General features: G+C 46.1%; 1 protein-coding gene across 2 annotated transcripts; it reads left to right on the top strand.

Annotated features, from left to right (window-relative positions):
- Nucleotides 1-551: 551 nt before the first annotated feature.
- On the top strand, nt 552-15,707 carry LOC119448157 (alpha-tocopherol transfer protein-like). Of its 2 annotated transcripts, XM_037711615.2 has the most exons (5): nt 552-770; nt 3,623-3,874; nt 7,120-7,313; nt 13,304-13,414; nt 15,160-15,707. In XM_037711615.2, exons 1-5 carry the CDS (start codon nt 632-634, stop codon nt 15,334-15,336), a joined length of 873 nt encoding a protein of 290 aa, XP_037567543.1. In that variant the 5' UTR covers nt 552-631; the 3' UTR covers nt 15,337-15,707. The 2 variants fall into 2 exon arrangements, with proteins under 2 accessions (XP_037567543.1, XP_049521630.1); XM_049665673.1 differs by lacking the exon at nt 13,304-13,414.
- Nucleotides 15,708-21,364: the final 5,657 nt, after the last annotated feature.

Genomic DNA, 21,364 nt, shown 5'->3' with positions numbered 1-21,364 from the left:
GATTCCTTAAAGTGAGTACAGTATGCTGTCACGCAGGCGCTACAAATCCATGCCTTCCAACTCTCCCGAAATTTTCGTAAAGCTTGCGAATTCGAGCTCGCTCTGCTACGAATTTCCCCGTCAAGTGTTACGAACCACAAAACTTTGATTTGCTAAAAAGTTGCACTTGTCGGTCTCCTACCATACCCTTGTAAATATTGTGATTGCGAGAGGGCATCAAAGGGTACCCACGCTGAGCAAAGAAACAAACTTCAGAAGCTGGCTCAGTATATAGGCAGCAGCAACATCGCTGAAAAAGTCACTGTCATTTAAAAACAATCTGTTGCTTGTCACTCACTGCTGTTACAAATTTCTTGCTGGCTGCTTGCGGACTGTGCCTAAAGGTAAGGTAAGCCATTGTCATCAAGGTGTGTCTGCATACCACAAGAGTGTGACGCTCAGGGTAAACTAAAAAAAAAAAAAAAAGAAAAAAAAAAACGTGCGTGCTATTTACCTTGCTCTTCTTTCCTGTACTGTGTACCGCGGGATTTTTGCGTATCTTAATGTTGACATGCTGACAAGTATGCAAATGTTTTGACTGTTAATGCGCTTGTGACCGTTAAAAACTGTTTTTCTCGTAGAGATTGTTGCGATGCCACACGAAAAGACTGGCGTAGCAGTTGAAGCACTAACCCAGCGGAAGTGCTCGAGAGATATCGCCCAAGATGATGTGGTGGAAACGCCTGAAGTGAGACAGAAAGCTCTGAAACGACTACGTGACCTCATTTCAGGTAAGCCTGAGCACGTCAAGTGGCATCGGTTCAGATGCCAGAAAATATAAGGATTCTTGTAATTGTTTCCTGAAAAAAAGGACTTCGAAAACCGCACCCGCCGAAGTTTCCCGCTACGAAGTCCATATTTTTGACACTGCGGGATGTTCTGTCTTGGCTGTTTCGGATTTGGTATCAAACAACGTCGCCCACACGCCCATGTGCTTACCTTGTATAGAAGTACGCTAAAGAATGAAAAAAAAAAAAACAGAGTTCCGAGTTAGTAAGGTTTTCGGGCATGAGAGAGTAAGTGCGAACCCCAACATCGGCCAAGATTAACCCTACGAGGCAATTATATTCCGGCAACTTCGTCCGTTTCATTTCTTTGTAGTTGCTTAAGACACGTATATTTCTCAAACAAGCCTGTACTAATGTTGTATACAAAAGCCCTAAGCTAAACGGGACTCATTGGTAAGGAAGGTCGCTGCAAGTGCTCATAAATACACTCGCATTTTTCCATGCCACGCCGGGCTACTGTCTGGCAGCACTGGCATGTTGTTTCGGGGATCCAGCCTCTCGCGAAGACTCCGAGCCCATATTCACAATAGAACGTTCTTACATTAGAACTATTCGTAAGAGCAGATCTCAGCCGATGGTGATGGTTAGACATATTGGCAAAGGCAACCGCCCAATGGCGAACAACCCGTGGTAACAGAAAAAAAAGACAATCAAGGAAAAGAGAGAGAAAGAAACGAAGGAACAAGAATGGAGGGGGAAAAAAAGCCAGCCCCCATTCCACCGTGTGAAAGTGCATGTACAACGAAGCTGTTGCCGACGTTAGACAAGCACCACCTCCACAAGCGACGTACTTACTTCAGGCGCGCACGCACGTTTGCGGAAGTGCAGCATGCATGCTCGAGCATTAGCTGTACGCCCTCCGCCAAGCGCAAGTGTCTTATTGAACTAATTAAATTTTTCAAAGTAAATTGCGTCAGAGAATTCGTAAAGTACGACTTACACACAAGATGCAGGCATGACAGCTTCGGATTGTAATTCGAACATACGAGGTGCTACCCAAAAGTTCCAGGACTTCAGTCGTAAAAAAGAAAGCGTTGACCATAACGCCTAATCAGCACTGTCTCCTTCAAAGTAGTCCCCTTGAGCATGTATACATTGATCCCACCGTTTCTGCCGCGGTTTCATGTGTTAATGGAGCTCTCCAGGCGACAGTGTGTTGAGGACCACCTGCGATTCCGACTGGATCTCTTCGACAGTGTGAAACCGACCTCCTTTCAGCCTCAACTTCAACTTGGGAAACAAGAAAAAGTCAGAAGGGGCGAGGTCAGGTGAATAGCGTGGGTGCGGAAGTACTGTGATTTGTTTGGAAGTCAGGAACTGTCAAACAACGAGTGATGTGTGAGCGGGCGCGTTGTCGTGATGAAGAAGCCAGTATACTTCCACTCCTCCGCACGCTTGCGACGAAAGCTCTCATTTAAGCACCTCAAAACGTCACAGTGCACTGTCAAGGAGGTGAGAATTCCTTGTGGGAAAATCAATGTAGGCAAAAAAACAAAAACAAACAAACAAACCAACAAACAGTGAGCATGGACTTCACATTCCCACAAACTTGACGTGCCTTTTTCGGCCGCTGAGAATATGGTGACTTCCATTGCGACGACGGCTGTTTAGTTTGAGGATCATAGCCATAAACCCATGTCTCATTCCCCGTTATTACACTGGAGAGGAATGTGGGATTGTCTCTGACTTGTTGCTTCAGTTCCGTACAGAGAGAAACACGGTGCAGCTTCTGTTCGTCAGTGAGCAGTCTTGGCACGAATTTTGCAGAAATGTGCATCAAATTCAAAACATCCGACAAAATTCGCAGAACTGTGCCGTACAACTGTCCTACAATGTCGCAGACATCCTTTATAGTTATCCTGTGATTTCCAAGAATAGCCTTTCAAACTGCCGCTATCGTTTCCGGGGTTGCGCTCGTTCACGGATATCCAGAACGTTCATCGCCGTGAACACACATTCGACCGAGTTCATGCCATAAGAACGTCCTGCTTTGGCTAATGGCGTCGACTCCGAAAGCGTCCTGTAGCATACGATGAGTTTCTGCCGCAGTTTTATCAACTTTAAAACAAAACTTGATGCAAGTTATTCGCTTCTTGAAGTCTGCCTTAATGGTTGCTAAGAAACGCGCCAAATCAGTGAAACATTGTGTTGCAAAACAACACTTCGCAAAACAGTACTTCTTGTTAGATGCAAGTCGTTCGGCACACTGATCCTCAAGGCTACGCAAGGCATACTGCTAGCCACATCTAGCGGCGGAAATGTGTACCACACTCAGTTTGCCCGTGCTTTTCAATGTCCTGGAACTTTTGGGTAGCACCGTACAAGAATAACGGCATCGTCGCGTGACGATATCATCTGATGACGTCATCATCTCAAAGGTGACATGCCTTCGTCAAGTGATGCCTCTTGGATAAGATTCTTTGCACTGTCTCCAGGATCGGCCCACATTATTGTGTCAGCGAGAGCCGCGCACGCGGACACGAAAAATCCCGCTCTACTAGAGGCTAAGAGCTTCGCTGTAAAACAACGACAGAGTGAGCTTTGTCTAGCGCTTGTTTATCAACATTTCTCCTCTCTGGCCTCATTTTTTTCGCCGCTCCCGTGCCTTGTAAGATAAACCAACTAACCCAACGTTGCAGCCTTTTGTAGCACTTGCGAAAGAAAAACTTTCTGGATTGGCATTCCCCCTCCCTCCACAAACCCCAACTCCTCTTTTCTAAGGACCAATACACACAGCGCATGCAGTAACCCTCGTTGACTGATAGGCATCAGCCATCTCTATTCGCATTGCTCAGGTGAACGGCATCTCCACTGCCCCGCGGACGACGAAGTCCTCCTGAAGTTCCTGCGAGCCCGGAAGTTCAACGCGGACCGCGCTTTCAAGGTTGTCAAGAACTACTTCAAGGTCCGACGAGAAAATCCAGAAATGCTCGACGACCTGAGCCCAAGCCGCGTTCCTTTCGATAGCGCCTGCCGAAAGCACGGTCTGATAACCGTGTCTCGCAAGACAGATCCTGACGGACGGGCCGCTGTGATAGTTCGATTCGGTAAGCTCAGCGCGATGAATATGAAGGTTTTGGCTATTTGGCCGGGATATTTTGCCACTAGGTAAGAAAAAAAGAAATATACAGATACAACCCAAATGTTCGAGTCTGAGAAGCGTAGCATTCGTGAAGCGGTTAATTGAATGATGCAACTGATTATATTCTGCAGAGCGTTTTGCATCATAGCGATTACCTGCCTGCCTGTGAAGACCGGGCATTATATTGACTCCGGGATTGGCCCTCTTTGCTATGACGCTGAATCCATGGTCGGCACGCCGACTACATCGGGCCGACCCTGGAAACAGTCCAACAGTAAACTGCACATGACTCGGTGAATGACCGACGAAGCAGATGCGCTAAACCCCAAATTGTGGGCAAATTGTGGGCAAAGTGGGCATATAAAGGTTTGCTTCATAACTGAATTTTGGTGTTGATGACGTCTATTTGTTGCAGCGAGGATATTTAGGTATCATTTGTTTTATTGCAGAGTAATTCGGTAGAAAACAAGGCCAGCAGCCAAGACACCTGTAAGGGTCGTAAAGATGATGGTGCTGTTTCTGCGTGTGAGCTATTCGGCAGGACAGCAACACCCAGCAGCCACGGACAGGAAAGTTCTGTAGGGTTCCCAAAAAAGAAAAAAAAATGAAGAGAAAAAGCTTCGCATTAAAATACGTGATCAAGAAGAATGATCATACATGTGAGCACTCTCAAGTTGCCTCCTAAAAGAAAGCTTAAGCGCGGGGACTTATTTATAATCACAGGGGAACGGAGAAATCGCCTTTCTCGGCAACCACTGAACTTACTTGGATGATGTTTGTCGCATTTGAAAGAAAAGTTGAAATCTAGTGACTTTATATAGGAAGAGAAGAGCTTATTTAAATTAGAAAACTGAGTGAGTTGGGAAGCGTTCATGGTGAATTTCTGTGCAGCGCTCACAATTGGGACGAAGGACGAAAAAGAAGCTTGTTTAGGCCGTCAATTGTTGAAAACTGCTGACCTGAAAAAATGTTTTGATTTAGAAATCGAAAAGGAAAATTAATTTAAAATTGAGTAATTGGAGGGGACATCAAAGCGCCGTGTGGTGCCCTCTCGTTTTACTGAGACCATGTCCAGTCGTGCTGTTGCAAACATGAAACAATCTTTAATTTAGCAATTATAGAGAGTTGTAAACATAATAATAAATTATATTTGCAACTCTAACTGAGCAACAAGGAAGATATATCTAAAGTGGACAACATTTATGTAAGATACGTGCTCTGAAATATACCACTAATTTGTGAGTAGGATTGTTGCGAAACCCTCGTAAATATTGCAACGATTTCACGCAAGCTGTGAATTCATGTATCTAATTCGTCACAAATTAACAATAATTATTATTTTTAGAACGTTTAGTTTCAGCGGGCTATTCGTAATTGGGAAATCGAATCGTACTCTCCGCACAAGCCATATCAACTTTTGGATCTGGAAAAATGGGATTACTCGCGGAACTGCCGCCCCACGGGAGAGAGAGAGAGAGATAAAACATTTATTCCTAATCAGGTGGGGCGACTTGCTCGTAGGGTGGAGCCCTTAGTTCAGGGCCCACATTGGCTCGCGCCATTCCGTGTATTTCAGCTATCAGAGCCCGCGAAACCGACACTAGGAGGCTGCAGTGAGCTCAAAGCCGCGCTCATCGAGGCGACGTTCTGCTTACGTCACCCAGCCTCGGGCAGCCAGCGCGCTGCTGGCGCATAGAGACGGCACCGGCTTCTCCTCTTTCGTTAATCGACAGATGTGCATCAAAAGATCCAATAGTTTCGAACAAGCAACGTAAAAAATATATAGTGACAACACTTCTAACGTTGTGTTCCTGCAAAGTCATGCCATGATATATGAAGTTAAAAAATGAAAGACCCTTTCTTAAAGAAAGATGGTTGAACGCGAACCTTTTTCCACGCAAACTGAATCAAAGTAAAAGTCCAAAGTCAACTACCACGCAATGCACCCAAGAAATGCAGAGCGACCTGATGCGATGAATATGTGATTTGATTGCTTGTTTAGGCTTGTATTTTTGTAACGTTAAGTTGAATGAAGACACATTTCGTTAAGTTGCATTGCCTTTATTTTAGATCATGTAGCCGTTGATTACACGCACACACTCACACTTTCACGGACTGCATGCCGTTGCCGATACACGGGATCAGCCATACGGGCACGATCGCGTTCACGCTTACGCTCGCGTACAGCAGCCTCTTTTTCTGCCGTGCGCTGCACCCGCGGCCTACCCAAGGTGACGGCCGGGAATGCATTGCGTGACGTGCGTAATGAAATGCAGATATATACAGTTCGTCTGGGTAGCGTGGCGTTGCAGTTGCCATTGTTCTCATTGGTACAACTGCAAATGTAAACTGTAGTCTTCTACGATTGTTTGCTCAGATGCGCAGATTGTTCTATTGTCTGCGCAGATGCGCACGTAGTTTCATTGAGTCAGTTGGCTTTCCTGCAGTGCGTTTTTGATGCTCACAGACGAATTGGTAAGACATAGAAAGCTTCGCTCTAAAAACATAGTTTACATTACTACAAGTTTCCTACAATCTTTTACAAACCGCCAGCGAGTTTACGTTCTTTACTCAGGTAGGTCACTTTAATTCAAGCCAGTCGGGCTACGTTATCATTGTTGTGAGCACTGTATCACACTACTTTACTCAAATCGTGTGCTTTGAATTGAATTATTTATCATTCACGCTAAGTTTAGTTCCTCTTTCTGTCACGGCAAATTTCCCGTCATTTTTAAATATTCTTTAACGGCATAGAACTCCCCCAATCAGTGGATTTTTACAGAAATTACCTAATTTCCCTCCTAGGCGTCTGATTAGTTAGATCATGCTAGGATAGTTTTAGCTTGTCTGTAAATGTAAACTACGCTGGTAGCGACGTCTTGTGACGGAAGTTTAAACATGAAGCACAAAAAGCTAATACCGCAGTTACTTAACATATCGTACTTAACCGCTGGTTTAAAGTTGCAGCGGCATAATCGTTACAACTCAGTCCTTCTACGATTTTCCGTGGACAAGAACATTCACATGACCCAGTTTTGTTTTTCAAACGCACTGTAGTTCCACTAAGCGTCACAAGACGTACATACTAGCTTTGCCCTACTGCCCTCCACAGCTAAAATAACCCGGGAAGCCCACGGTAGGAAGCTTACGGACAAGCTTAAATTGTATAATATTTATGATCATGACGAGTTCTCTTCTTGTTCTTGTCAGGAGCCTGGAACACAGATATCTGTTCGCTGAACGACTACTTCAGAGTATGCGTAGTGCATGTCCTGCACCTTACCATTCGGGAACAGTTCCAAGTCGAGGGCGTCGTGGTCGTGTTAGACCTGAAGGGCCTCGGTCCCTACCACTTCGCTCATTACACGCCTTCCAACATGAAAAAGGTCTTCAGTCTTGTACAGGTGAGTGGTATGTCTTCTATTTTCCTAGCTGCTATGTGCTTGGTAAACCATAAAAAGTATCATCATCATCATCATTATCATCCTATATTTATGTCCACTGCAGGACGAAGGCCTCTCCCTGCGATTACATGGCCTGCCCAGCTCCCTTTTTAGGGGCGAAGCTCCTTATGGCGGCACCCGTTCCGTCCCCGTAGTAGTAGTAGTAGTAGTGTGTAACCAGTCTGAGAAAAATGAGAAAAAACTCGGAGTTGTGTCCGTAGCCGCCCGGAATCGAACCAGGGACCCCTCGCCTTTCCGAGCGCGCTGGCGTTAGCCCACTACGCCAACGAATGCGGACATGGACAAACGGCACCACGATGGCTATAATACCCAACATTAACGAAAGGCCGCGTTTCTAGCGCGTTTACTAACGCGTTTGTGCTAGCCGCCCGTTACGGCCCGTGTAAGAAGCTGGTGTTAAGACGCTGTGGGCCTCTCCACCTTAACCTTTCAACGCGTTTCGAACACACGATGCCAAAGCGGTGGCAAGTCACGTTCATCGTAGGAGCGTTTTATGAATACGGGGGGGTATACTCTCTCAGCCGTCATGGATGGCGTCGGAAAACGCGAGTGCACGTTACGGCTGTTTAAATGGGCTGCGTAAGACGCTGTGGCCCGCTCCCCTTACTAGAGAGTACTGCACGTTTCTTAACGCGTTTGTGCTCGCGTCCCCTTAACGGGAGAATCGATGATTCCCTCCGGAGCTTCCCCCACTCCATCATCATTCACCTGCTGGATCTGCTGTCATTTTTTTCCCTCCTAATGTCAACTAGAATATCGGCTATCCCCGTTTGATGTCTGATTCACACCGCTCTCTTCCTGTCGTTATTCCTAATATTTTTCGTTCCATCGCGCTTTGTGCGGTCCTTTACTTGTTCTCTGGATTCTTTGTTAACCTCCAAGTTTCTGCCCCATATGTTAGCACCAGTAGAATCCAACGATTGTACACATTCCTTTTCAACGACAATGGTAAGCTCCCAGTCAGGGTTTGGTAATGCCTGCCGTATGCACTCCAACCCACATTTATTCTTCTGTAAACTTGCTTCTCATCATCAGGGTTCCCTGTGAGTAATTGACCTAGATAAGCGTACTTCTTTGCAGACTCTAGAGGCTGACTGGCGATCCTGAATTGTTGTTTTCTTGCCAATCCATTGAACATTACCTTTGTTTCACGCAGATTAATCTTCAAGCCCACTCTTACACTTTCTCAGTTAAGGTCCTGAATCATTTGTTGTAATTCGTCCCGGTTGTTGCTGAATAGGACAATGTCGTCTGCAAACCGAAGGTTGTTGAGATATTCGCCGTTGATCCTCACTCCTAAGCCTTCCCAGTCTAAGAGCTGAATACTTCTTCTAAACATACAGTGAATAGCATTGGAGATATTGGGTCTCCTTGCCTGCCCCCTTTCTTGATAGGTAACTTTCTAGTTTTCTTGTGGAGAACCAAGGTAGCTGCGCAATCCTTGTAGATATTTGCCAAGATATTCACGTATGCCTCCTGTACTCCTTGATTACGCAATGCCTCTATGACTGCTGTTATCTCTACTGAATCAAAGGCTTTTTTATAATCTATGAAAGCCATATAGAGAGGTTGTTTGTACTCCGCAGATTTCTCTATTACCTGATTGATGACATGGATATGATCCATTCTAGAATATTCCTTCCTGAAGCCAGCCTGTTCTCTTGATTGGCTGAAGTCAAGTGTTGCCCTGATTCTATTGGAAATTATCTTGGTGAATATTTTATGCAATACTGAAAGCAAGCTAATGCGTCTATAATTCTTCAATTCTTTAACGTCTCCCTGCTTATGGGGTAGTATAGTGTTGGCGTTCTTCCAGCTCTCTGGTATACTTGCAGTCGTGAGGCATTGCGTATAAAGGGCCGCAACCTTTTCAAGCATGATATCTCCGCCATCTTTGATTAAATCGACTGTTACTTCCATCTTCTACGGCAGCTTTTTCCCTGGTCATGTCTTGCAAGGCCCTACTAACTTCATCGCTAGTTCTTAGCCTTGTTGTCGAAGTCTTTTATCCTTACGCAAATGCGCTTCGACAGTAACGAATTTCAAGCTTATATTCGGGAACGGTGAAGTGCAGGTAACTAGCTTGCCGCATCTTAAATGCGTAAGCATTTCTATGCTTACCCAACGAGAAAACTGCCTGTCCGAACTTCCATCCGTCCATCCCTCGCGTAATACGATCGCTTTCAAGATAGAGCCCGCGGCGGCGAGCGACTTTACCTTCGTGCCGCCTGGCGCTTCAACGCAAACGAAGAGACGTAAACACAGCGCGAGGAGTTATCAGCAGTCGGCACTCCCTGCCCGCTGCGCAGATCGCTTTCAAGATACGGTCCGCGCGACCGGGCCTGAGTACGTTTGATCGGTCCGTACCACCACCGGAGTCCTTTGATCACGTTCATAATGGTTCGACACGCATGGACAAGGAGCTAGAGAGCGGTAACGGCTTATGATGATCAGAACGTCGTCAGCGTAGGGAGCCTACATGCAAAACGGCGTTGCATGTAGGCACCCTACGTCAGCGCAGATGGGGCCGCCACCTGTAGTACTTTGCTTGCGTTGTCAACGCACCTTGCGCCTCCGTCAACACCAGTTTGTGTCGCCGTAGCGCTGTCGTTTGTACTGGCCGGATCAAGTGTCATAACACTGATAATGACACCGGGTTGCGTGGAGATGAGCAAGTGGCACAATGTTTACGCATACTTAGACAATCCCGGAGGAGTTTCTGCTTGAATTTTATTTCGGTCCCCGCGTCTATTTTCACTTTTTCTTCCGTAATATAAAATACTTCCTGTAAATAAAATTTATTAATTTATGTATACCAATACTGTCACTTTCATTTCGAGACCATAAATGGTGGGCGTATGATTGTGTGGGTTACACGACGAAGAAAGCAGATTGTTCAATATATATATATATATATATATATATATATATATAGAACCGCTGCGTACCTGCAACGAACCGTAAGAACCGCAGCGTACGCGCAACGATTGTACACGTGCTTTTTAAAGAAAGCGTTGACACTCCCTAATACATTTATGCACAGAAGGGCTACAAACAAGTCAAGAAATATGTAGCAAAACACAATAAATTGAGCGTCACATGAATAAACCGATGTGGTGTTCATCAAGTTCATCTATGTGCCGTTCTTCAGTATTGGATGTATCACGAGGGTGTTGACAATCCTGATGTGTTATTATAAGGATGTGTTTAAAAACGGCACGTCATTCGCCTAAAATGTCCAGTTGGCCAGAAAAATTTGTGGGTCACTGGTTATATGACAAATCAATCAATTAATTAATTAGTCAATCAATCAATCAATCCTTATTCCAACTAACTGGGTACATTGGCGCAGAATGTGAATATACATTCACATTCCGTGCAACTGTGCTTAACCAACACGCCCAACTATCCATCCTAATGTGAATTTCTGCTCTATTCAGGTATGGCGCTTCTAATTTCATGAATCACAGGATAGGTCGCCAAAAGTATTACGGATTGAAAGTTTGAATTACTGATATGCACCCAGGCTTCTCAAGAATCAATTTTTTATTGGCGAATCACCTTGACCCGTTAACGTTTGTGGCCGACTCTAGGTGTACCTTATATAATGTTGCCATAATTCACAAATTTTACTTACGTAAGTTCAAACGGCAATTGGCCCACGCCGTGCATATTTCGTTTCGTTATCACCTCTATTGGTATCATGAGTGGCTCGCACGGGAAGGGCGAAATGCTCTCACGTAATGGAAGTGGTGTGAATACTGGCCAGACCCTGCAGTTTGACAGGGATCCTATCCCTGGGTTATTGTTGCACGCCGGCTGTTGGTAATTGAATGAATGAATGAATTACGAGGCACGCCGTAATGGGGTGCTCCGGAATAATTTTGACTACCTGGGTTTCTTTCACGTGCATCCAAACCACGGGACCCGAGCCTTTCTGCATTCGTGCCGGAAATTGAACCCCGTTCTCCTGCTGAGCAGCACAGCGCCATAGCCAATGAGCTACCACGGCGGGTTGTATAGTGACAATGACTTGGACAACATTTAATTATGTATAATCTCAACAGGGACCATGCATGCTGATGTGGAGTGTCAATAAAAAGCTTGAAGGGGCCGCGCGCAACATTGCTTTTTAGTATGGTGGATGTAAAATATCGGGTGTCTCAGCGAACACTTTCAAACATTTTAAAGCATTGCTTGTGGCAGATAGCACAATTCGAGTTCGTGAGCTGGTCTACTCGAAGAGGTGGAGATCACTTGCACAAACAATTGAAATGCATACTGAACTAATTAAAAAATTCACTAATTAGGTTTTTCACCAATTACCTTATGACCATTATTGCAATTTATGAATTGTAGCCGTTGAGTTCGAAAGGCGCGGATCCACTTAGAACGAATTTTCAGGATGACATCAGTTTCGAGATATGAATTGCCGGACTTTGCGGAGAAATTCATTGGCGTTCCAATTACTTTCTTAACAAAAGTGCGTTTTATGCTTTGAAGCACAAAAGTAACTAGACGCCAATGCATTTCTCCGCAAAGTTCGGGAATTAATATCTCGAAACTGGTGTCATCCTGAGAATTCATTCCAAGTGGATCCGCCTTTCGAACTCCACGGCTAGAATAAGTAAATTGTAATATGGGCCATAAGGTAATTAGCTAAAAACTTCATCGTGAATTTTCGTTCTTTAGTCGATTATGGATTTCAACTTTTTGTGCAAGTAATGTCCGCCTCTTCGTGTAGGCCAGCTGAAGAACTACAATTGTACTATCTGCCACAGGCAACCTTTAAAGGGGCCCTGAACCACCCCTCGGGCTTGGTGAAATAACATAGTGCGCGGGTAGCATACGCTGTTGTGAACATCTCAGCAAAGTTCTGTCGTATGCGGTCCGTGGAGCTCGCAAGCGGAACTCGAAGTCACCTTTCTCCCAAACGCTCTCGTTTCAAAAGACCCGTGATCCTCGCTCTTTTCTGTGTGCTTTATTTCGTAATAAAACACACTCCAATGCAGGGCTGCTATTGGTCGCTGCGGTCTTTTACACCGCGGCCGCCGCGAGGTGCCACCACGAGTTCAGTGGCTAAGCGCACTGCGGTTCGCTAAGGATAACCGCGTTTGGCGTACATTTAGCGCTTCGTACGCACCAAAATCGGAAGTCCAAAACGAAATTTGAACTGCGCGCCACGGTAACGTTTCCGAGGCGGAGCGTTGTGGCCCCGCCCCACTCCGCATTAGCCTTCGCAGTGCAAGGCATTGAAGGAGGAAGGGGAGCACAGCGGACGCCGTGTTTGATTGCCAATAACTCTGCTTCTGCTGAACGCATTGAAGTACTTTTTGCGGCGAAGTGATTCCAAGATAGCCTATTTTCACTTCAAATGTATTTCTCCACTTCGATAAAAAGTGGTTCAGGGCCCCTTTAAACATTTTTGAGAATTTTCGCTGAAACACCTGGTATGTGGTGCCCGTATATTAGCCGATAGCTCACAGAAAATTGTAATTTAGGTGCTAGTGTGGGGCCACTAAAGTTTTATTATTACCGCCATGCGCTGCATCCCTGAGCCCTAAAAGCTTTACTCGAGAGTCGGGTTAGCGGTGCGGCTTTTTAAATGTATCACTGATTTTATGCTGTCCGCCGTTGTCTAGTAATTGTTTCCGAAACGTTTGCCAACACTCCGCACCACTATCTATAGCCTGAAAGTTCGCGAATCAGCACACAGTATTGGAAAGCAGACAACATGCCCGTGCAGAAAGTTTAGTGAATGTTGCGTGAATAGGATTCCCATCCTCGGTAAGCGAGGTTACATAGTAATTGTTGTTTAGGGGAAAAAATAACACGTTACACGTGCAGGACGTGGTGCGCAAGCGCATATTGTGTGCGTATATTTAACTTGGATTGATAATTGATCAGGACTGCATCTTTACTTTCTTTAGGACTGCTTTCCCCTGCGAATGAAAGGAGTTTACATTATAAACAGTCCTTGGATATTTCAATTCTTCTTCGCTATCGCCAAGCGTTTCATGAAGGCGAAACTGGTGCGAAGGGTAAGCAGCATTATTTTTTCCCATTTCGGTTTTTATTTCAATACTTGTACCTCAAACAGAAACACCCTTTCACTGCGACAGCACTACCACTGCAGCCAACAGGATTCGAACTACAATTAATTTCCAGACGAGGTTCCCGGAGCCAAAGACTGCGATGCGACCTTAGTTTAATAATAAAAGTGAAGAGACAAATGAAAAAAGCAGAAACCCAGATAGAATATTACAAGAAAAAAGAAAGACCAAGGAACAACCGCTATCGCGCAAGGTACATCGTAACAAAAGTGCTACAATGAAATAAAATGGAATGTCAAAGACAATGCCATAGTTGTATGAAAAAAGACTAAAAGAGAGGAGAAAGAGAAAAGAGGGGGAGAGTGAGCAGAGCGTGAACGCGGGAAGAATGCACGTGATTATAAACGGTTGCTCAGGCTAGTGCACTTTATTAACTACACCAGGGCACGAACCTTTTGCGGCAGCGACCGATGTGGCCACGGTCACCGAGTATCTTTGACTCAGAAAATGGTCTCGAATCTATCCGTTCTAAAGTTGTCTCGATTGAAAGGTGTTGGGTGTCGTAACGAAGACAGATACACAAAAGATGCTCAGTTGTTCCATCGCACCCACAGGCGTCTCACGTCGAGCTAACGACCATTCCAATGCGGTAGGAGTGAGCGTTCGTAAACCCCACTCCCAGCCATACGCGGTACAACAACAATGCTTGGCAGCGGGAAAATCTACATGGAACTTGTAGCGGTAGCGAGGGGTAGCGCTTACGCAGTCGGTAATTGGAGACACTTGAAGAACTTCAGAAACTTGTCTTTCTGCGGGCAAGCAGACCAAGTTCCCTGGTAGCATGGTCGGCATATTGCCGTCTATGTCTAAGCTCTGAAACAATCTATCATTGTTCCGTCGTTGAGACACTGTGTTGTTTTTGGAAATCCTATACGCAACGCTAGTGAATGACACTGAGATCAACAAATCTTGAACTCGTAATACTGCAAAGTGGTGGCTGATTGGGCTGGTTCGTGAAACATTACTTCAGACAAGGAAAAATCCTTTTTATTCCGCAACACGTTGATGGAAGGAAGAAGGCGATAGGGAGCCTACATACAACGCAGCGCTTGAATGTAGGCTGCCTAGAAGGCGACAGGTCAGAGCGCACTCTAACGACAAAGTTTTGGCCACTAAAAAGGATTATTCCTCGTCAGAGGCAATACGTTATCCTCCGTTTAGAAGACTCAGTCAGCTGTCTTACTAGATGATTATACTGATCGGCTTGCATAGCCTCTAGCGGAGCAGGTTGTGTGATAGACATGCTGAAAGTCCGAGATCTAGAGTAGATCCCTTTTCCGCTCGTACAGCACGAGACGAAAAAAATAAAAATAAAGAGGGGCGGCTGGGGAGAGTTGCTGGGATAAGGAGAGGATGGGAAGCCGTGAGAGAACTTAATGTTGGATTTGCATATTACTCATGTAAATAGGAGTAGCCAGCTCCATCTGTTGATGCAAACATCTCATTACTTATTCACTTGGAAAAAAAAGAAAATAAAATAAAAAGGTAGACACAAGTACTGACTCTTTATAGAGCGTCTTCAAATGGGAAACTTTGCAAGCTTACTTCAATCGAATAGTTACTTTTTCTACTTCCGGGAGGTCTGTTTTCTTGGAAAATGACCGGTTTTCTTGAAAAATCTATTGAGTGTTGAATTAACCAGGTGACATCCTGTTAAACATCCATGTTTCCAGACCCACTTCATTGGCAACGACCTGGAGAAACTGAAGAGCCTTGTGCCTGATGACGTCATTCCAGAGGAGCTTGGGGGCACGAACGAGAGCTACGACTACGACGTGATGGAGAAGGATCTGCTGCGAGAAAAGGAATTTTTCCAGAATCTGAACTCCTACGGGTATCGCAAGCAGTAAAAAAACATGAAAGGATGTCTGAACAGAGTACCATATATAGAACGCTTTGCGAACAGCCTAGCCTCACGCTGCATCAAGGATGGAGTTGGCAAAGGCGAGTTGGTCCATGGTCATTTACACCAAAAAACATGAAGCATACTGCCTGTAGTTACCGAAAGACACTTTGTCGCGCCATCTCTACGTATGTCTTTGAGACGTGTGCATAGTCCCTGCAGAGATTGATGTCAGGAAACGGATATGAAAGTTTGTGTCGTACCTCATCTAGGACCTTGGAACTCTAGTCGCGAACTCATTGAAGGAAGTGATAGCGTGCTGTTATCCTTATCAAACCTGGCGTTAGTGGGCAGTATTGAAATAGGATGCCCTGATAATTTGACGGTAATGCTTGTAGTCATGCTTAGAAACAAGCGCATCCCTTCCTTGATTATTCGCATTCATTTCCCACTTTGGTATCTATGTTTATGAACAGCGAGTCTCTCTTTACTCGGCTTATTTATTAAACTGTAATGTGTATTCAAAGAGGTAAAGAGAGCAATAAACCTGCTGTGTGACGAGCACCCGGCTACTTTCGATTTTGGTTAGCATTTACTTTAGTTCACTGTGCACTCTTCTCTGTCCTAAGCGGTAAGGGTAGCCAAAGAGCCAGTACGACAACTAGTCATCGATCGCGAACGTTATTCATATATCTATGACAACCTGTGTATTTCGTTAAATGTCTACGCACTTCCGTCACCGGCTTTGTATTTTTTCCATGCAGCTTACTCGTACTGTATTATTTGAAGCGCGTCAGTCAATTTAAAGTACACGTTCGTTTTGCCAGCAAATAAAGCTATTCACAAATTACCTGGTTGGCTTTTTCTCAGACATGCTTTAACCACTGTGAGGAGACACGGATGCACGCACCTTGTTCTATAGTGTGGTGTCATACCCGTGTGGCAGTGCGGAGAATCAAGGACTCCCTATTCGGCGTGGTCAGCTAGGACCATCACTCTAAACTCGAGGCATATGATTTTAAATGGTTGTATGTCATCTGTTGATCGTGCGCCGAAAGACGCTTTTTCTGGCCCTCTCCCTTTCCTTTCTCTTCGCGATCCTGTTTTTTCTTTCCCTCTGCGCGGAAAATTAAAGCGCATCTCTTGCTTTTGTGCTCTATTATTTCCCTCATGCTTAAACCATTCCTCGAGAATAAATTGCTGACACCGTGCCGTTCACTAGGGATAATCAGTGAAAAGACTGCTGTTCATTTGTAAGCTGGAGAGAGTATGAAAAGCAGGAAGATAAACAAGCGGGCGGTTGTCTAAAAGGATGCACAAAGAAGCGGCATGTCCTTTACATTAACATAGAACGGCTTTGATCAGCGTTACATTGTGCTTGTGTACGCGCGCGCACGGACAATGGATCTTCTTTCTTTTTAAAGGTATCTTCTCTTAGACTTCCCCGCTTGGTGTGCTAAGATTTTATTTCACTCTTGCATGTGGCGATTTTCGCCATGAATGAATAAGACGCGACGTCGAAGCGCGAACGGCACACTAAAATTGTTTCACGACGAGAGAATCCGGGTGGCAGGCGATGTAGCATGTCAGGGTGCAGTGAACATAATTGAGGATGAGATGAGACCATAGAACACATTCTGTCACATTGTTCAACCTTCTGCTCTCAACGACATGTTCTCCGTATGAGTCTTAGTAGGTTAGATGACAGACCGTGCTCTGAATGGTCTGTCCTTGGCCGCCGACTCCTATAGTACGTACAAGGCCACCAAAGCACTAACTCTCTTTTATTGCGATAGCAATTATATGGACACTTCAACCGGATTCGTGCCGTCGGCGTCGCCGTCGCCGTCGCCGTGAGGTTCCCTATAGATAAAATCTTCGCCGCGCGCCGTATGCCCGAGCGGAAGCGTGCGGGGTACGCGCGCTATCACGGAGAGCGAACGCACTCAATCTCCCACGCGCAAGCAAAGAAGCAGGAAGCCAGCGCCGGAGGGAGCGGGGGGGGGGGGGGGGGGGGGCGCACTTCTACTCTGCGAACAACCGCGCTCGTCGCTCGCTCGCACCGTCTCTTATCTCCACACGGCTCTGACCTTTATGCGCCGTGCATTCGCCGCTCAGTTTCCGTTGAAGCGATAGACCGCACGTACCTTCGCCCGCTGCGGCGTATATACGCTCGCTGCCAGCGTTTTGACAGTCGTTGTCTGCAGTCGTTCAGTGTAATCTATTCCTGTTTGTTTGTGCGCACTCACACCACGCTTGTTCATTCAGTTAGTAATAGTCGGGCCACATTTTCCAACGCACGATACACATGCAATGCTGCCCGGATCGGCAGTGCAGCGCTACAGGTGTGTCCCTTCGCACGCGCTGCCCACGGGAAGCGCTTCTCATCAACGCCACCGTTTCACACGTGCCTTCTCGTGGTCATCGAGTCTCTCTTCATGTCGGTCTACTTACGCCGCAGCACACCTGCTTACTTAATCAGCTCATGTTTACTACAATTCATATTGCTACCAAAGCCGCTCACCTTACTTCGTATGACATTGCTGTGTTGCTATCGCATTCATTGCTTCGCCCTTAGGGCGAAACTGTGACATTTTTTGAAGACAGCCGGACTAGATGATCGCTTGTGAGGAACATTCATCTGCGGCTGCGCGCACAATGACTCTCGTTCTTACCTTTCTTTCCCCCTTCCCCACGTGTAGGGTAGCCAATCGGGCGAGACCTTAGTCAACATCCCTGCCTTTCCTCCTTCTCTCACTCTTTGACTCTTCCTGTACTAACCATGCGAGGTTCTTGCATGACATACGCCAATCAACAGACATTCAGAAGGCGCAAACTTATACAGAGTGTTTCAGCGAACACTCTCAAAATTTTTAAAGGTTGCCTAAGGCAGATAGCACAATTCTAGTTCATGAGCTAGCCTATACTCGAAGAGGCGGACATTACATGCACATAAAATTGCAAGGCATATTCGACTAGTTAACAAAAATTCACTAAGTTTTTACGAAGTACCTTATAGCCCATATTGCAATTTACAAATTCTAGCAATGGAGTTCACAAGGTTGATCCACCTGGAACGAATTTCAGGATGAGACCACTTTCGAGATATTATTTCAGAACTTTGTGGAGAAATGCATTGGCATTCCAGTTACTTTTGTTCTTGAATGCATAAAACTACATTTTATTAAGAAAGTAGCTGGAACGCCAATTCACTATACTCTTGGATACGCCGCATTACACGAGAGAGAGATCAAGCGTGGGAAAGGCAGGGAGGTCACTGACCTAAAAGAACTCAACTTAAACGAAATTTGATAGTCGATTATTTATTTACCATGCCCAAAAACAGCCCTATGGTCTGAGTGCTGGCGCAAGTATACATTAAAAAATAAGCAAGAACTGCAGAGGAATATAAGTAAAAAGAACAATGAATAAAAAGAGCAACATTGAAAAGAAGTGTGCACATACAGCAAAGCGAAATATAAATACAAAAGAAGAAGAAAGCGGAAAGGCAGTTGAACAATGTGTGAAACTGTAACAACAACGCAAAGCGTTCTCGATGCTACCGTGGATCAGCCCCAGCATTTGGCTTGGCATTACCTTAGTCCTCCTCAGTTTTCCTCGACGATCCGAGAGGTACACTTTGGAAACGTGACACTTGCGCAAGGCACATTCAAAAGCACGCAAGAGGCAGGTCAGGTGCTAGCGCGAGAATCATCCGCATACCATCGTGTTGAAAGCAGCTGCTTTCGGTGAGGACGAACGAGGAACGTTGTGTCGCAACGCTTGTTTGTCATCTGACGTCGGTTAAAGCTGGCGTTAACGATTAATTGGTTTCAAAGCAAGACATTGGCATCACTGCAAGTTGATGTGAAACCCACCGAGCGTGTTTCTTACCGCGAATAGCCTAGGTTATTTAACGTCATTGCTAGATGCAGGTTGTGTCATCGAAAAATTTGCATCATAAAACACGGATACCTCTGCACGAGTATAACCAAATGCGTGTATGCGCCACACGTGATTTCATTATCGTTAATCGTGACGTAACTGACGGGCATTTGATGTTATTGATGTCATGACCTATCAGTCATGTTATTCACACATTCGTACCCTTCCATGCCAATTTTGGTTTATACCAAGTGAACGAGACGCAAGTTTTCGACAGCTTTTCGATAGGTTTTTAGTGTGAGAACGACTCCAATAACCTGACGGTGTCTAAACTAGCCAAGAAAACGGACAATGCCATCAGACTCATACGGAGAGTTGCCAACCGGCAGCAGGGCCTTGGAGAGGACAATCTTGTGAGACTGGTGCACGCGCTTGTGATGTGTCATTTTACCTACGTGGCGGTCATGCACAGTTGGCAAAGGTCGGAGAGGGACAAGCTCAACACGTTGATCCGGAAGACTATCAAGAGGGCCCTTGGCCTCCCCACGTACACAAGCTCGGAGAGACTGAGGCTTCTCGGCATGCACAACACGCTGGAAGAGATTGCGGAAGCGCAGGAGAGGGCGCAGTACGCCAGGCTGTGCACCACCCAAACGGGTAGGAGCATCCTGCGGGAGCTGGAGTTTCGTCCGGCGAAAATGGAGTCCCGCTTCTGCGGTCTCCCTCGGGAACAGCGGGAACGCATTGTCATCGCTCCAATTCCACACAATGTTCATACCGAACACAACGTGGGTCGGAGACGAGCTAGGGCCAAGGCTCTCCTGGAGAAGCCTCGGGAACAGGCTCGGGATTGCTGTTTTGTTGATGCTGCCCGGTACCCCGAGAGCACGGCGTTCGTAGCGGTGGGCATCGATCACGATGGGAAAATCACGAACTCTGCGATGGTTCGAACGAAGTCGGCCAAGGTGGCGGAGCAGGTGGCCATAGCCCTGACCCTGCTGGACGACAGAAGGACCACGATCTACAGCGACTCGCGGATGGCTGCCCGAGCTTTCGCCAAAGGCACTGTTTCGGAGCAGGTCCTGCGCATTCTGTGGGACAAGGACATCAAGTCGCACACGATCATCTGGTTCTCCGCACACATGGGGCAGATCGAGGGCGCCCCGCCCAAACTCAACGAGTGGGCCCACAGAGCTGCGCGAGGAGTCGTTGACCACGTAGCTACCGGGTGGCGCGGCGCTGAGGTTATGCACAATCGGGACCCTCTCTCCTCATATAACGAACTTACCAAACATTTTTATTTGGGACGGAGACGATATCCTCCACCACATAAGAAACTAGGCAGACCACAGGCGTTAACACTCAGGTTACTCCAGGTCGGGGCATACCCTAACCCCGCACTGTTACACAGAATCTATCCAGAGATACAATCGGCCAATGTTTGCGAGCTATGCTCAGAACTAGCTGACTTGGAACATATGCTCTGGCGGTGCCACGCGTTACGCGACGGTGTCACGTCGTCCAAATGGGAGGCTGCCCTAAGCATCCCCGATCTTGAAGCACAGCTATGGGCTGTCCATCGGGCCCATGACGCAGCACAGAGGCTCGGCCTTTCTGTACCGACGTGGGAGCGGCCCGCTACGTGCTGACGCGCGTTCCGAGGGACCTTAAAGCTTTATCATACCATACCACACCACCACCACCACCACCACCGACACTTGTGAGGCAATACAAGCTTCGTTTTAAAAATATAATGTTAGCCCGCATGACACAGGAAAACATTGTGTATAAAGGTTCTGCAATGCTTTCGAGCTCTTCAATAATTTACTGCGAAAGCCGCATTTAACCTACACACATTAACCTACATAACCTACATAAGCCAGGGTGCCGTTCCGAATTCTTAATAATGCTCAACGGTGCGAGTTATATTTTTCTCAGGGAAGCGAGCAACCATTCTGTGCAGTTCTCAAAACACACACGGAACGTTATGGAGCGTTTGCATAAGTAATCTCCGTGATTCACTCACATACTTTAAGCTTTGCCTACCATTCGTACATAACCTGTCTACCATTGTCATTGAATATAAAGTTAATGCACTATTAGTTCACCTAGCACACCGAGGCGCGCTTCGTACAACGCTGAAAAATATG

The sequence above is a fragment of the Dermacentor silvarum genome, chromosome 4 (assembly GCF_013339745.2).
Source record: "Dermacentor silvarum isolate Dsil-2018 chromosome 4, BIME_Dsil_1.4, whole genome shotgun sequence".
NCBI lineage: Eukaryota > Metazoa > Arthropoda > Arachnida > Ixodida > Ixodidae > Dermacentor > Dermacentor silvarum.
This window is presented reverse-complemented; position numbering and strand designations above follow the sequence as displayed.

Coding starts and splice junctions, on each gene's coding strand:
- LOC119448157 (XM_037711615.2), top strand. CDS start 632: ATGCCACACGAAAAGACTGGCGTAGCAGTTGAAGCACTAACCCAGCGG. Junction 771..3,622: donor ACTACGTGACCTCATTTCAG/GTAAGCCTGAGC, acceptor CGCATTGCTCAG/GTGAACGGCATCTCCACTGC. Junction 13,415..15,159: donor AGGCGAAACTGGTGCGAAGG/GTAAGCAGCATT, acceptor CCATGTTTCCAG/ACCCACTTCATTGGCAACGA.